Source organism: Macrosteles quadrilineatus, unplaced genomic scaffold (genome assembly GCF_028750875.1).
Source record: "Macrosteles quadrilineatus isolate MER2022 unplaced genomic scaffold, UCM_ALF_1.0 Scaffold_9__3_contigs__length_116548681, whole genome shotgun sequence".
NCBI lineage: Eukaryota > Metazoa > Arthropoda > Insecta > Hemiptera > Cicadellidae > Macrosteles > Macrosteles quadrilineatus.
The window spans coordinates 38,942,062-38,960,609 of NW_026542602.1; the positions used below are offsets into that span (position 1 = coordinate 38,942,062).

General features: G+C 35.2%; 1 protein-coding gene across 1 annotated transcript in view; it reads left to right on the top strand.

Annotated features, from left to right (window-relative positions):
- The window catches only part of LOC129003862 (rab11 family-interacting protein 4A), a 186,501-nt gene that overhangs the window by 19,486 nt on the left and 148,467 nt on the right, over positions 1-18,548 (top strand). The window contains exon 2 of the mRNA XM_054432188.1: positions 2,289-2,391. Within this exon, the coding sequence (XP_054288163.1) occupies positions 2,289-2,391 (103 nt within the window). The remainder of the gene's footprint in view (positions 1-2,288; positions 2,392-18,548) is intronic.

Consider the following 18,548-nt stretch of genomic DNA (forward strand, 5'->3'; position numbering starts at 1 on the left):
GGCCATAACGCCTTACGTTGGTCATCACGTTTGGGAACAGCCTGTATGTTCATTTACTATTCATTCATGACTCACGTCTTATGTGAACCACACAGAAGAATGATGTCCATTTGTCGTATATGCACAATTTAAAATTTGACTAAATGAAAGAGTAATTTTAGTATTTTAGTCGAATACGAAAATATCTAGGCATGAAACAGACATAAACTTTTACAACGAGATTAGAACTGTAGTTCCAGTAAGTATCCGAATTAAAGATTGCTCCTGGTATTATCTATCAGAGCTAAGAAACCATGTTGGATTTTTCTGTATCAGAACGAACGTATGAGAACGAAGGCCATGGCTTCATGTAGTCTGGAAAGGAGAGCACTCGCCCTCAAGTCTGAAGATTACTAGTTCGTTCTCACCATCGATGTATAAAACTCTATGTAGAGTTATTATACATTAACAGTTCTCACTGGATGTACCATTGATTTTGGATACTTAAGGAGATATCTCATTTACATGAATTGGATTTAGCATAGACTTAGACTGCAAAAGTGATTTTGGATATTAAGGAGATATCTCATTTACGTGAACTAGATTAACATAGACTTAGACTGCAAAAGTATACATTCCATTTACGTTAACCAGATGTAGCATTGACTTTGGAAATGTATTGGATTAATATGCTAGCTCTGCTCAATACTGCAGGCAGACAACTGCATTGTACACCTAGTATTTTCAATTGGTTTTGGCGGAAAAAATCTTGACTAGTCCAACGAGCTCAAGTTTCTTGTTTTTCAAAACAATCAGGAAACGAAGAAATTGTGCAACGCAACGTAACAGCTGGTACTGTTATCAGAAACACAATAAACTAAAGCCTTGGGAAAGTTTTCAACAAACAATGAAGAAAACAATTGCAAACAATACGGGAAATAATACGAGGTAAATTATTGGTTTCGGCCTTCGGTCTTGTTGCGGAAATGGGGAAAGAATTTTCAATAAATAAAAATTGATCTTGACTTGTGTGTAAAGTAAACATAGTTATTGACTAGGAAGTCTAGACGTGTCGTGGTAATTTCACTGTAATATACGCTGAAGTCGAGTTTCAATTACCTAGACAAAAGAATATAACCTATGAACTTTATTTATGAATTTACAACCGTAGTTCATTTTTACTGGAAATCAGTGACAAATTATCTTTAAACTTATTTCTTAATGTGCAGAGATGACCACTAAATCAGCTTATCTATATAAATCCCAAAGTACCCATGAACTTTTGAGAAAACTATAAGTCACACCCCCATAAACCATATAGGTACTTAAAATGTTCGTTATAACGAGGCAAAACTATCCATTATTTCATAAATTGCCCTTTAAGGTCGTAATTCCTTTCTAAGGGGGACTTTACATAATACCTAATGTTAAAAATACCTCAGCTGTACTAATTTGTATGTTATTCTTTCAATTTATTACCTTATAAAAATCAGGTGTGATTATTTGTTTGTATTACTGTATTCTGTTTTGCTTATTTCAGCTTAACTTAATCAATCAATAGTTTTATTAATACTTATGAAGTCAAACGGGGTAGTGTAGTGGTGAAGCCCGTGGGTAACAGCTAGTTATCTTTAAATTAATTTCTTAACGTGCAGAGATGACCACTAAATCAGATTATGATAGTTTGCTACTATTTGTTTTTGAAAATAGTTGTTGGGACACCAATATGCTATAGTTTACCATCATCAGTTGTCCTTTATGTCTGATTACAATGTATCAATATTAACCTAATTTAAGTAATCCTGCTTACAAATTACTGTTTCTTTTAGGTACAACAACGGTTTGACCATCATCAAATAGACGAACACTTATTATAGGCGCCATAGGACTGGTTATGCCAAATCACCTATCAGATACAGAAAACACCATACATGAGATAAATCCAATGTTGACATTAGAACCACAGATAAAAGAAAAATACTTATCTTTCGTTTGCGGTAGAACACCCAGATAAGTCTATTCAACCAAAGCTGATTCGTCTATCTGTTGACGTTTTCTCGTCCACGTATTTTATCAATGTAAAAAATATAACGGATTTATAATTTTGGATTAAAGAACCAGAATATTTCATTCATTGTTTGGTTTACTTGCCCAATTAATTTTATTCCCTGGATGGAACTTAGCTTAAGTTAAATTTTTTTGTCACTAGAAAAATTTGTTGACAAAACGTTATGAGAAATAACTGTATTTCATGATTTGAATGGAATTGTCCTGGAATACAATAAACATTGTGATGTTTTTCATTCCAGAACGACGCAGAGGAGGTTGCCCATCTCCTGGACCCGAAGGGGAGAGGGTTCCTGTCGTACCGGGACTTCTGTCTTGGAGTCAACACGCTCATGGAGAGAGCCGGTGAGTGACTCAACGCAAACAACTACACATAGTTGTACTGGAGTAGTATTGTGTGACTTGCAGGCGTCGAACGAGGCATATACTGTTAGTACTTGTTGACAATACGTTCGCTATTGGTAGAAAGAAAAAGACATCTCATTCCAATGTTATGGCTGAGGTTAAATTAAGCATCGATCACATTACACGAAAAAAATAGTTTTGGTGAATTTCCCATATCGGGACTATGCTAGGTAGGTCTCATGGTAAGACCTGAACCCAGGACTCGATTTGAGGTCCCCAGAGGCCAAAAACACCCACGGTCCGAATTAACACTATGGGAACGGTGGTTTATGGTGGGGGGGAGAGGGTTTATGGGGTAAAATTTTGTTTTTTTCCATACTGCAGTAAAAACTCCGTTTTTTATCACTGCGTTGCAGGTCTAAAGTACATTTTACTCCAAACCTTTTTAGTTTCTGACGAGTTAAAATCAGCTATTGTAAACTGTTGTAAATTTCAATTACAGTATAATAATCGCATGGATCTAAATTTTTTACAATTTATTTGGTAACTATAGGTGTATTGACATAAAATCGATGGTGGAATCTACAGTAACATAATCGTAATAGACGAAATGATTGAATCACTTTCTTTTCAATTTTGCTCCTAAAAATATAGCATTTCCCAATTTCTTGAGAAAAGATAGCATATTGATACTTTGTTGTAGAAAAGTGTAAATTAAAAAAAACCCACGTTATTCTTAACAAAAACAAATAAACTGTTGTAGCTAGCTTGTTTATGGATATATTTGATAGTTTATTCTATACTAAGCTAACAAAGTTTAAAAAAAAATACACACCTCATAAGCTGAAGCATAAAAACTAAGTACTCGTAAAATTAATGTAATTTAAATAGGAAATAAATCTGGCAATTGTAAGGGAATACTTCAGTGGAAATCCAGCCAGGTAAATGGAAATTCGCTGAGTCTGCAAGTTTGCTGTGGTGGGGGTATTTAAGTTGTTTTTTAATTAGAACTAGTAACGTTCAAGACATATTATCTTTATGACTTCACTACATACAATGTTTCAACCATAAACCAAAAACCTTTAAAAAACTTACTCTGAAGGCTAGGTGCTGAGTTATTTGAAAGCAGAACTGCGGGTTTTTGCAAAGTTTTCACCATAGGGAAATAAAAGTATATAAATTGTGATTACCTTGTTTGTGGTAGTAGTAATAGCATAGATATGAACGAATTGGTTAATATATCATAATGCTATCATTCTATCTAGTAATAGCATTAGCATGGTCTGAGCAAAGTGGTCTGTTCTGCATATAACCAGTGTAGAGACAGTTCGCGATTATTCCGCTAGGTAGCAGAGCGACCTGTTGCGCATGCGAGCTCTGCGCTCTCTACCGTCGTTGATTTCAAACCAGTCTCCATTTTACCTGGTCTGCTCTGCACTGCACAGGTTGTTGTGTCCGTCGTATTTTGTAATTCGTCGTGTTTCCGTTCTATTTGCGATTATTTTTGCGGTATTTCGCCACTAAAACGTGTCACGTTCCGTTTTACATCCCCCTGTGTATACGCGAGTGTTAGTTCTATGGTTTTGTGATAAACACTGATTGGATTAATTTACGATTTCTCCCAGGTAAGGTTATGTTGTTGTGTGGGTTGTAAAGGTTGGGGAAATATGTTACGACTGTAATTACCTAATCACACATTTAGTCAATACTATTTTTTATTTATCAGTTTTGTGTCAATAAATGTTGTTACTTATATTTTCAATGTGAAAATTTATTTAGGCCTAGCTAATTTAGTTTTCATCGATTGTGAGGATGAATAAATTAAGATAAAACAGCGTTCATTATAAAATAAACTCCTCAGGTAAACTTTAATATTGTTGTGCGTTGAATATTGTACTATCACATAGGTACGCTGAAATATTTTTATTCTGGCTTGATTGTTTTTGACAACATTGTTCCAGAGAGAATTTTAGCTGTTTTTGTGTTTTAAAAAGATTTAGGCTATGACCAAGATTGACAGGATTTCCTTTAGGGCCTAAACATTAGAAATTACAGTACAGTATAAAACTGTTAACATGCTTTCTATTTTGATGTACAATGTATCTTAGTAGTTTTTTGTGTCTACAATCTTTTTATAATAGACTGAAGATTTGCCACAGTAATCAAATTCTTTAAATTGAGTCAACCGATTTTTTATGTATACAAGTGTGTAACAGTGAAAGCTATTCCGAAAAAAAAAATACAGAACGGAACGCGTCCGTTCCGAAGGATCAAATCTACAAGTTAACAGTTAGAGGGATAGGTATGTGGATAGGTAGCCTTTCGAAACGTTTTGAATTCGAATGAGGGCGCCGAACTGAATTTCTCCGAAAGGTGTCTGGAGACAGGTAGTTGTTTTTGTTCCACAAGATCCATAGAATTCCCATAGCCACAGGGAAAGCAGTGCTATGTTATATAGTGTAACCATCTTCAATTTCGACGCGTTTTCCTTATTCTAATAACAAAAATAAGATAGATGGGAATAAAATTGTCTATAAAATAAAATTAAGCTAAATGCTTTTACTTGATTTATAATTAACTATTGAGGTAGGGCGGTGCGGTATGATGTGGTGAGTTTGGAGTTATGTTTGCGTGACCAGCAGACTCATTTACATGGAAATCCTGTCCTTCGCCTGATGTTGGGATGTTCCTGTAGCCATCAAACACAAACTTTTGTCGCAATTGTGTGTAACTGATGTTCCACGCGGCTTTGATATGATTAAACTGTAGTGAAACTTATAACAGGATTAAATAATGTGAATGGATGTGCTCTAATAGACCCAGTTTGATTTAAAACACCTAAAGTGAAATACGAAGTTAATCATGTAATGGACTGTTTCCGTTGCTAAAGACATGGTAAGCCAATATGTTCCCTAGGTATGAAGGTTGAGAACGTGTTTGCAAGGTCAAGAATCGCTCCTCTATAGCCTACATACCACAGGCGACCTCTCGTAGATCATTGGAACCGGTTCCTGGGCACAATATAGGACTTGGAATTCAATTCAATTGTTGTGGGGGGCTAATTAAAATGTTGTTCTAACAATTATGTAATGTCATTGACTCAATCTAATGCCATTATTGGCTATTACCACCACCTCGTGGTTGGCCTGCTATCGAGTTAGGACAGTTAACATTACTTGGTTGATCATCACAGACAATAGACCGCCAATGGACTATTCTCTGTGGTTTCATATTTGTAGTTGAGTTACCGACGGATTGTATGTTGTAAACAGTTTCTTTATTATGCATACATATTTTTGCACAACTATATAAAAGGACTACCTTGTGTAACCTCACTATCGCATAGTTTTTTCGCAACATTTTAAACATAAAACAAGTCGGAAACGACATCAAATTTTGTAGTTTGCTGTTCACAGTGTGCAAGACCAAACGATGTGTTCATTACATTCTACAAGTGTCTCGTTAAAAAACCTTTTTTTAGTACAAGTTATGGTGGGCCAATGCTAACGAAAGTTATCGCTGGTTTGAAATGTCATTTCTATTTTAATTTGCAAAGTAAAGGGCAATAGCCCATTAGGAGTAATCATTCACGGAAATATCCTATGGAACGTCTCCGTCTCTGTCCTGTTTCCCATACGGAACGGAACGCTGTGTACAGAATAGGACAAGTTTCAGAACGACTTATGGTCAATGGTTGGCCTGCTACTGTTTGATGTGCGTAAAGTCAGTGTTTTACCATACGCTGTAGGACACAGAGAGAGAGAAAGATATATAAGTAGGCCTATGTATACGACATACGTAGTGGTAGCGACTATAGTCAGCGCCAGGTACCGTGACTCGACACCTCACAGGAAACATCAGCTATCTGGTTACTGATGACGTCATTGCTGTGGACTGTAGTACCGTAGGTAGACCGGCCGACATCCTGTAGCCTACCAGTGAGTCTACAGGTAGCCTCAGACGTTGATGATCTCATCGGTTGAGATTTGAAAAGTAGACGCTCTCGAAACTGAATCATTTACAATGACGCAACAATTTTGTTCTAAATGGTTGGTCGTACCTTATATGGGCCATCTATTGAGTACCTACCTATTAATTATTTGAGGTAAAATCCTAATTCGTACATAGGCTATCACTCACACAAGAAAGCAAATAAGATTGATGAACAAAAAAGGTGAATCTTGTGTAGACATACAGTCAGTATCAAGACTTACAGATGCATGAATACATAAATGCGTATGTGTACGTATGCTAAGTAAGCCTACTGGTTTTGTGTAGGATTATTACAAGGGAAAGTAATTAACAGTGGCAATTTACAAGTATTCTTTGAGATATACAGACTAAATTAAGCAATAGTGCAATAGCTACGTTTATGAGTAGGCCTCCGCCTATACTGGTTCGTAGAACAATATAAAACAACACATAGGTACAAGAAAAAACTACGAATGAAATAATAAAGCATGTACAAGAAATCCACACTGTATATGTGATTTGCATGCCACTCACGGCCATTGCTACGCTTTCAAAACTCTTTCAAAACACAAACACAAGGGAAACGTCTGTTTGCATCTTCAATTGGAGAAAATCTTTGTCAGCGCAGTGTTGCCCTTGTAAGATAAACCACAAAAAAGTAAGGGTAAATTTAGACTACATCACATACCGATATTTACTTTCCGTAATAGCCCGGTAAACAGTTCCTCGAAGGGTGGGCGCAGGTCCCACACAAGTTAGTCCAGGCGCTAAACGGGTTGAGTATGCACTGAAAGTCTGACAAAATTTGACTTTTGATTATTGTTGGGGACATCTAGTAGATGAAAAAAATCGATGATGTCGCATTTCTAGGGTGGTCACAACTCGGGGGGGAGGGGGGAAGTTGCGCGGGTCATCGGTTTACGTTTCCGCGTCTAACTCACAAACGGTTAATGATAGAAAGGTGAATTAAGCGTCTATCTACGCCTAAATATATTGTCCTTCAAAAAGGTTATTACAACCTTTCTTCTATCTCTTATACTTTAGGCGCTAATCAACATTTATTGCAAAAAATAAAATTTAAAAATACTTTAAAATGAAATATTGGAAATATTGCGCTTGTTTAGGGCATGTTACAAACTATTTATGGTTAGAAAAACTAACAAGTAGTACAACAGCACCAAGTTTAAAGAAATATGTGCAAAAACAACAGAGCTACGTTGATTTCAGTAAAAGTAAACGTGGAAAATTCGTAGTAGTATCGAGGCGCGCATGGATGGTACGTAGCCCACAGTCAATATAGGTTTGATGTTGTAAGTAACTATGGGAAAGCTGAATTTTTCTATGCTGTTAGAACATGTTGAGATGATCATTTTCCAAAAAGTCCCCACTCCTACCCCTTTGTGCTTTCCTCTACCCCCCCCCCCCCCCGCCATTTTTAGATAAATTTACAGTCTCTTAGAAATTAAGCTATAACTTTAAAACGGGTAAGGATAGTAACGCAATCTTTAATTAATCATTTTGCGTTACGATATTCTACAAAAAGTGTATTTACCACGGTATCCTAAATATTCATAGTTAAAAAATATCATAAACATAAAAAAGTAATTTTTGTGGATTAATTTATGAAACTTTTCTTTGTAGATTTTTTATACGAGGTCGCACAACAAAATGTTTGATACAAAATTAGGGGTGCATAGTTTACATTTTAAAATGATACATAGTTATTAACAGTTTGTTTGCATATAGTGGTTATAGATAGTACAGTAAATTGATTTTACAGGACTCTGGCTTTTTTGTGCACCGCAACGATGAAAAAAATTACGTATATTATGGTTTTTGTATTTGAATTTGCCGCTTTATATAGATTATATTAACATTATGTAGCTCATTCAGTACATATACAGACTATAGTGGATACATATGAATGAATATCGTGCATTTGCTGCTGTACGCCAGAGCCTCATTTTATTATACAGGGTGTCTCGCCTAAAGTGAACCAATAGATAACTTTTTTATTATGAGATATAGAGTTAACTTCTTATGGGACACTACCCTTTATTTTAAGATGTGTTTTTAGTGGTTTCGAATTTTAAAAATATGTTCGCCATTTTCCAATATGGCTGACAACTTTGTTAGTCCTATAGAATACCCTGTATTTTATGATTGTTTTAGAATGTAAACACTCAATTTTTAAACCTTTTTATTCTTGACATTTTTCTCTAAAGCTACTTGTTTAGGAGTTACATCGAAGAAGAAATGGTTTGTGAGTACATCCTGCATCCTGTAGCTCATAAACGAGTAAGTTTAAGAGCGAAAATACAAAGAATAAACAAGTTTTCAAATCACATCTACATAAAAAAACCATAAAATAAATTGTCCCAATATCAAAGTAAGCTACCATTTTTGAAAATAGTGACCATTTTCAAAAACAACAAAATCAGTATTTTTTAACGTATTATATATAATTTTTTTAACGAGGACTTATATGTGACTTATTTATTCTTTGCACTTTCTCTCTCAACTTACTCGTTTATGAGCTACAGGATGCCGAATGTACACCACAAGCCTTTCTTTTAGATATAACAGGCTGTAACTCCTAAATGGGGTAGGTTTAGAGAAAAAATGTCACGAAGAAAAAAATAGCTTTTAAATTCTAAAAGAATACTAAAATACAGCGTATTCCATAAGAAATAACAAAGTTGGTGGCCATATAGGAAAATGGTGGATATATTTTTTTTATTCGTAATCATCCCTAAAAACATTTTTTACAAATAAAGGGGGTCGTCTAATAAAAAGTTAACTCTATATGGAAAATAAAATTTATGTATGTTCACTATGTAATCTCAACCGGGATGAAACGTGTACCCTTTTATAGCAGAATGTCCAATTTTAAAAAAAGATACGTCAATTTTGGTCCAACAAGTTATATTTAAATGAATATGAGTTTTTTTTTGAATTTTTAAATGGCAAAGATTGGCGGGCACTTGGAAATTATCTTAAAGAGGCGTGGAGTAAAGGGTGGGAATTGATAATGGAGTATAATTATTAAATTTAAGAATTAAGATATCAATACAAAAATGGAAAAAATCTATGTAATTTAAAAAAATTATAAAATATTGTTTGTTAAGTATCTATCAAAGTAATTACAAAAGTAACAGGTTTGTTTTATGAATTATTAACTGTTTGTAGGAAAAATTCAGATTCTCAGTAGGCTACATTTAAATTGTATTATTCATTCAATTGTTATCTGATCTGTATTAGTATGTAGTGCTATTTGTGTATATTCTGTAGTTGAAATCAGTTTATTTTTTGAATAATTGTATGTGATTCATGGAATTTTTTTCAACTGTTTTAACATATTTTAAAATCAGTGTGTCTAACACAAAACAGACGGTCTTCGACCATTGTTCTTTGCATTTAAATAAAAAAAAAACACTGTATTGATATTTTATTACAATGAACAAATTTTCTTCTTCTTCTTCTTCAGAAATCCATAATAATTCTTTTTAAATATTTATTTATCTCATAATTCTTTTTGTAGATTATCGTAACGCAAAATGATTAATTAAAGATTGCATTATTATCCTTACCCGTTTTAAAGTTATAGCTTAATTGCTAAGAGGCTGTAAATTTATCTAAAAAGGGGTGTTAAAAGGAAAGCACAAGGGGGGAGGAGTGTTGACTTTTTGGAAAATGATCATCTCAACATGGTCTAACAGCATAGAAAAATTCAGCTTTCCCATAGTTACTTACAACATCAAACCTATATTGACTGTGGGCTACGTACTGTACCATCCATGCGCGCCTCGATACTACTGTACTACGAATTTTCCACGTTTACTCTTACTGAAATCAACGTAGCTCTGTTGTTTTTGCACAGATTTCTTTAAACTTGGTGCTGTTGTACTACTTGTTAGTTTTTCTAACCATAAATAGTTTGTAACATGCCCTAAACAAGCGCAATATTTCCGATATTTCATTTTAAAGTATTTTTAAATTTTATGTTTTGCAATAAATGTTGATTAGCGCCTAAAGTATAAGAGATAGAAGAAAGGTTGTTATAACCTTTTTGAAGGACAATATATTTAGGCGTAGATAGACGCTTAATTCACCTTTCTATCGTTAACCGTTTGTGAGTTAGATGCGAAAACGTAAACCGATGACCCGCGCAACTTCCCCCCCTCCCCCCCGAGTTGTGACCACCCTAGAAATGCGACATCATCGATTTTTTTCATCTACTAGATGTCCCCAACAATAATCAAAAGTCAAATTTTGTCAGACTTTCAGTGCATACTCAACCCGTTTAGCGCCTGGACTAAGTGATAAGGTCACATTGTTAACCTTTGTCACCTCACCGCCGTCGTTATCAGCACGCGCTCCTTATCAGTCACAGCTGTTAACAAGTTCTTGATCCCTCTCACAGGTGGAATGTGATAAGAGATGTTAATACGATTACCTGTTAGGTGATAACTGTGAGAAGCTGTCTTGCGGGTTTTACTTTTAAAATCTCTCACTGAAAACTTGCTACTCGAGGTTTTTAGGTTCAAGCGTTACGGACTATGATTTTGCTAGCCCTCATAATCCCATTGGAATGCCACAGAGAAATCGTGGGTAAAGGTATGGTGATTGTCGAATTGTAACAATCAGATTCAAACTGTGGGAATGTGTGACTACGGGTGAAATGGCTGGTGAAATGTTAAGTTAGAAAACTTTTAATTAATTTAATAGGTTCCGAAATTTCATGAGACGTGTTTTAACATGATACTACTCAATTATTGCAGTTTCTATACATTTCTTCTAGGCTAATTTCATTTTTAAAACTCTACGTAAAATGCTGAGTTGTGCGGGCCACCGTCTAGTGTGATCCGTGCTTATGCTATGTAAATCTATAGCATGTTAACACCTCTTTATTGGTTGGAATAACACGTAATTTCCATCAAAAATCATAATTATCATGGGATATCCAAAGTGTTGGGTGCTCGAGGTATTATTCGCATTTCACCCTATTACATTGAAGCAACGCATTTAGTCTACCAACCGATTTAAAACTATTTTTTCGTCTTCTGATTAGCGTTAGTTAATATTATAACACTGAAGGTGTCACACAAAGTATTTTACAACATCCTAATAATGTTCTGAATTTTTATTACCGATCCATACATCGCTACTGTCTTTTTTGAATGGACAAATGGATACTTTTTCCGCTTTACGGTTAAAACTTCAATTGAATGTTTGTTCCAGTACAACCCCACTCTGATGGCGATCCACTTAATTGTTTACAGTATCTAGCACACGGTTCAAACTTAATAATTGCTTTGGCATATTTCTTACTAAAGAAATTGTTGAACTGTTCTGCGATCCAAGGACGTAAGACATACGTGGGTTTCTCTTTGCCATTTTTGAAATTACACTTCTCTCTTTTCCCCAGTATTATTCCCCCGAAAACTAACCCCAAATGTTTTTGCACCGGAAGACCACCTAATTTGCTAGTCACCACAGCAAGTTGCTGTATTTCCACCGTGATACAGCGTGTCATACAAGCGTGGGTGAGTGAAAGTCGCAAGGTTGAGTCGTGTTTTGTTCTCATAATGACGACACTAGGTGTTTATGTCATCCTGACTCCTTCCCACATCCCACACTGTAGAGAATCATACATCACACTACAACATGGCCTTGACTGGGCTGCAGAACGTGGGAGTCTGCAAAGTCTACATCATGAAACTTTGTAACGCGATTCTACATGATTTGTTGTGACTTGCTGTGTGATTTATGTTGAAGGAGAGAAGGTCTGCTGGTTCAAATTAAGTAAACATGTCGAGATAAATGACAGAGGAGTATAATCGCACCCTTCGTACAAGCATATTTTGACTCGCGTAAATTAATTTACAATCGAACACATTAGGTATTGGACCCTTGTCCAATTATTTTTTAAAGGAAGACATACATAAGTAACTATGTAGATTTGGTTTAAAATCCCTAAGACTGAGTTAATCGCAAGTTTTAAGTGAACAAAATGTATTGTACAACATGAAATCGACAAGCCTGGTGTTACAATTTTAAAATGAGTTATGATTACATTGGAATACATGATTAGAATACCACGACCCATTAAGTAACGCAAGGTACATGCGTGTACATAAACAATGCAGAATTGATAGAACATTTAATTCGATTTGCATCGTAATTTGAAAAGTATATCGTGCTATTTTGGTATTTGTACATGAAATAAAAATCCAATTGTTGCTTCCCACAACATTGTGTATGGTTATGGAGTGTGAATTGACGTAACCTTACTGACACAATCCAAGTTTATATCGAAATTATTAATTCGATTATGTGCAAATAACTATTCCCTCTCAATATAGTTTACCTAGTGAACCTTAAATAAAAATCCGTAAAAGTGATCAAACTTGATGGAAAGTACATTATACATCGGACACCATACTGTACATACTTACATTTCCCTTGAGTATTGTTGTCAAGGTGCTACTCAAGTTACCCAGAGTTGCCAAGTTTTTATCAAGAAGTCCTCAAAACGGGCAAAAATCACCAGAGTTGGTGACACTGACACGGCCAGACACGGAGTCGCTACCAAGGTCGTCCACTTCAGCGATTGTTTACGCTTCTAGCTAGAGGAAACCCCGTCGATCTGATACCGTAGTCGTGGGAACATTGGGCAGGGAAATCTGGGAACGACGTAGGCCTACTTAGCGCGAGTGTACAGTGCGTGGGTAACTTTGGGTGTTTAAAGGTTAACAAAGAAACACCTTGTCGCTTAAAAGGTGAACAATTGGTCTGATTGGATTTTTACTCAAACATTTCCACAAACGAGACATATTTATTCCCCATTTAAATAATATTAGATTTAACGAGTAGCTATTACGGGGAGGTTTAAAAATCTTATTTTGAACAAATCGTAGCAGTTCAGGATGAAATAAATTTGCCAAATTTGATCAAATTACATCCATACACATTACGCTAAAAGGTAGACTAGACCTCGAACTTAGTCATTAAACTAATAAATATTACGTACATTCTTGAACACGTAAGTTAAGATCAGATATGCTTGGTTTAAATGGGGGGGGGGCAATGAGAAGGTTTGCAGACTTTTGAAATTTTTTCCTACTAAAACTCAACAAAATAAACTGTTATGTTAAGTAAACTGTATGGTATTGGAAAAAGAATACTAATCAATGCACAGTTCATCCTTTAGACGAATTGATTAATAGATCAATTCGGATGTTGCATCCAAGATGGTGGATCTCGTGAACTCCTTAAGGATGCAATGAAGTATTTTATCTGATTCCCATTAGACGAACAGTATTTAAAAATTGTATACAGTCGATGATGTAATTTAGGCTACAGTTCTTTGGTGGACTGGTGTTTTGGTACTTAGGGTTTGCCGTATATATTTTCACAGATTCGATATACTTTACTGTGAAGTTTCAGTGTTTCATGTAGAGAGTGTAGAGCAACACCAGTCCTGGAGGCATAGAAAGGATGTTCGGAAGAGTAGAGAAGGGATCGCAGATGTAAAGTCAAGGTAACAGGAGACACGATTTGATCGTGTGCTGTATTGTCTTATCACTATTTCGCAATGCCTTTTGTGATTTTACCTCAAGAATTTCAACCTCCGAAACACGTTTGTCAATGTAGCCCAGCGGAATCTTCGTTGTTAATTGGGATTTTTTCTAATCTGAATCAAAGTCACTGGGGATAAACTTTCGTATGATAAAAAGAACTTATTGTGTCTATATCACGTAATAAAATAAAGGAATAAGGTCTAAACTACCACACTTTCATCATCAATTGGTTGATAGGGGATGCCACCTAGGTGCGTATTTCCAAAATATGAGTGAAGGATGAGAGCAGAATGTGAGATGATCTGTGTAGCTTTTTTCCTGACTAATATCAGCTGTTTCATCATTTAGGATTATTTATTTCTAATCATCAGGGACAGTAAGTGTGTGACGCCTACTAACTGACGTCAATCGGTCTTTCCACGAAGGTGTCTCAATATTTCTCAGACAGCGTTTATGTAATTCACGCATTAATACCTTGGATGGAAACGTAAACATCCACAAAATGTCTGGTTGTCGTGTATTTTATGCCAATGTGTAGGCATCCAATTTTATAAAGCATGATAACACGAATTGAATAATAAACTTATTAAATCTGTAGGATCATTGAATTTTGGAAACTGAAGTAAACATCCCATCTACATGGATCAACGATATCGAATTTTTCATTCAAATAAAACACTGAAAGTGCTGCTCGTATCGTGTTCACAGTCTGAAACAACTCTATTCTATCATTATTTTTTCCTGTTGACGTAATATGACAGATAAGATACTGTAGTGATTTCAGCAAGCTGGTCAGTTTCAAAAGTTGGCGAGTTGGTCAGGAATAACTATTTCCCTATTCTGTTGGGCGGCTTACATTCATTTGTATTTGTTGGTGAATGAAATTTATAGTTACATACTCAAAGTTTTCAGCTATGTTCTATTTACATGACCCACATACGTATTTTCTGTAGTACAGTTTAGCAACTCCTCAGTGCCGGCGTTACTCCCAGGTGAAAGTACTAGGTCCGTGGTACCAGGCGGAGGCTGTCACCGGGCTGAGCCCCCCTCCCCACATGCCGTGGTCCGGGATAGCGGTCCGTCTGGAGGCTTTGTCCTCCAGGACAGAGGACAGGCGGCTGTAGAGGCCGAGGAGTCGTAAAAGTGTACTTTATGGCTACCGCAAATTGTCATCATTTTTGCATCTCTTCACTTACAATTGAAACGTACTCAATCGAGAAAAGATTACTAAGTAGGACCTACATACTTTCGTAATAAATTGATCTTATGTTTAAAATATCTTCATGTATGATGCAATGGAAATACTTTGCAGAGAAATCTCTTGGCACTTTTTGATGTGTCTAGAAAAGCGTTAATTTAGTACAGACACTCGAAAATGAAGTGGATAGATTTTACATAATTGTTTACATCTCTTTCCTTATGAAGGGAAGGAAACTGGCAATCGAAGAATCGATAAGTAGCTCGATAAGCTTCACTTTTTGGTCCGTTTCGATATTGACGTCAAGAACTTTCGTAACAGATTCCAATGTTACAATTGGTTATTTTGCGTATGTAAAATATCTAAAATTCAGATGGAAATGAAATATAAACTGATTAGTACTCCTACTCCGACACGTTTACAATTCTTGTCTTTCGGAAAGTGAAGAGAACGAATCTTTTTAACATCGTGTTTATCACTTATGATGGAGAAGAAATAGTTTACCGAGAAAAAGAAGTACCTCGAGAAGTTTTGGTATGCCAAGGAAAGTGTTCGTTTAGGTACAAACTTTCGTAACGAACCCCCATTGCGAGAATTGATATTAGTTTTTACATCATGTTTGCAATCTCTTCACTTATTGAAAGGAAATAGTTTGTGGGAAACTGAAAAATTCTAAGAGTACGCTTTGATGATTTATCCACCTATATGGTGTAATTGAGGCTTTCACCACCATGGGAGGAAAAGGAAGTTTCAGAACTGTAATGAGTAACTCCCGTAGTTGGTACAAGCTGTAATTACCTTGCTTGTATGATCTTGGTTCAACGGATATGCGTAATTGTACAACATTTGGAATCATTCTATGAATTACTTGTTCGAATCTTCTTCATCAGCGGTTATTTAGTTTGTTTTGGATATCTGTCATGTGTATATTTTTATATAAAGTTCTTTAAAGGCTTATGAGAACTTTTGTAAGTGAACTGTACGACCATTTCAGCAAATGAAGTTCTTTTGAAATACTGTATAAATTTTGAAATGTGTTCAGTATTGAAATTAAGTCCAAGAGGCGTTTTCTCTGGTGGTGTTAAATTAGTTTAGTTTCGAAACAACACACCAAATTAAAAGGATTGAAGCAGTATATCCAAAGTTATAGGTATCGGTAATGTTACATGTAGTCCTGGCAATTATAAAAAATATCTTCGAGTATTTAATAATAGGTTTTTTACCCTACGGTATAGGCCTACGTTATTTAGTTAATAGGTACCGGTACTACGATAGGTATTTCATTAATTAGTTAGTTTAGTTAGTTAGTTCTATTCTATAACGGTAGTTAGTTTAAATGTAAATTATTTTAGATGCGAATCTTCGTCTCTCCCTTAAGTAAGCATATGTAAATTAACTTAACATGATTTTTATGGTGACAAAAAATAAACGTTTACTGTTCATGGCGGTTATGGTTATGGCGCAAAAGGAAGGGAAAAATATGTTTTTTGAGAGTCCATGGTTTAGTTTTATTACTGTATTAACGAAACTGACTCGAAACAGTTGGACGTCCCGATTGTTTTCTTAATGAGGTTTAATGGTGCAGAAAGGTATTTTACGAATTACGACATAACATTTTTTTAATCCTTCAGTTTTCGTGTTGTAAAGATTTCCAAATAGGTTATTTAGCCATAAATCCAGAAACCGTACGTACATGTTATGATTTACTAAATAATTGTATAAATATTGTATAATTACGTGTGCTCTAGTAAGTTAACCTCTAATAATAGGGTTTCAAACCAAATTATTTCGGTCTTTGTTTATCCTGGATAATGAATCATTCAATGTTATGGATACTAAAGTAAGGGTGATAACATGGAGAGCTTACTAACGAGAATCCTTTGTTTGAAGCAGTATGGAGAAAACGTGATGGAGACAATGAAAGATTACTTGATACGTTTATGATACTTACTGACTGTACGACTGACTTTCCTTGATGACTAATGTAATCACGTGATGTTATGAATGATGCGACTCGTAGAAATGGTAATTTTTTATTTACTGTTGACTGAAAATCCAGTTTAAATCCGATTTATAGCTATGTACCATTGAGGTGTTTTATTATATTGCGTTGAAATACTTGTAGTTTCAGAAATCCCTTCTTAATTAGTGGCAGATCCCAATAATTGTCAATTGAACCTTCATCGTAGCTGGTAACAAATTGTGAACCTTCTAATGTTTTGAATAACCTATATCCTTCTAATAACTGAAACTGTGCTGAAACAGCAATCAGCTGTTTATACAAGTTATAAACATAAGTACTCACGATGTCTTGTTCTACTTGAACCGAAAGACAGACGTTTAATCAATACAGGTAGCAGGGAAAGTGTTATTATTCTCAGAGATACAATTCTCGGTGAAATACGGACATTTCTACATCAAACAACATTTCTAGCTTTTTTATTTTCAAAGCGTTTAGGTATAGTATTCTTTGGAACTTCTCGATTGTTAAAAGTAGTCGCTTTACAAAAGTTATCGCCATTTGAATGACGGTGGGATTAAAATAATCATACACGTATTATGTAACCGTAACTGCAGAATCTGAAGTGGAATGCACACACAATATTAATCATAATGATCAGGTCGGAGACAAAAGAGCCAGTGAATGGAGACACATGAATGAGCTGTAGTGTTCTGTACTTGCCCATTGTTACATTTGGCCTTTGTGACGATGGAATGTGTATTGTGTTATTTTTACCACACATGCATACGCACATTAATGTCCATGTAGTAGGGACTTCCTACAAAATATTTTTAAATGCGTGTAGCCCTGTTGGGTTATTAAGTGTAAAGGTTTCTAGCGTGCCTTCTTGAGAAACGGCTTTGTAATAGATTTAAAAGGTAGTGTACATTTATTTTTATGTTTTTACACTACACAAAAACTAAATGTGAATTCTAATTTCGTTTGATTATTGATATACTGATATTTTACCACTAGCTGGGTTTCAGAATTACACGTTTGACTCCAGGGATTATTCAGATATTTAATTAACAAATCTTTATAATATCTTTCCCTTATTACACAAATGTAATGAAAAAAAAAAAACTTTCGGAAACGTCCTAGGTGTATATCGGGAATAATGAGTACTTTTAACTTCAGTTATCACCCAACTACTGTGCTTAAAATCTTTTTCATTTGTTCTTGTCATCCTGTAAGAATACTTCTTTAATATAACAAAATCAATGTTTTCGAAATTCTTTTAGACACAATCAAATTTGGAATCTGCATGCAACATGCCAAGATTGGTGATTAATTCATTTCTAATAATGGAACTTACTTATAATAAATGGTGTGCAGGAAACTACTTTGTTGTGTCGGTGTCGCTACATACAGTGCTACAATGTCCTTCATTACTGCTTTTTGG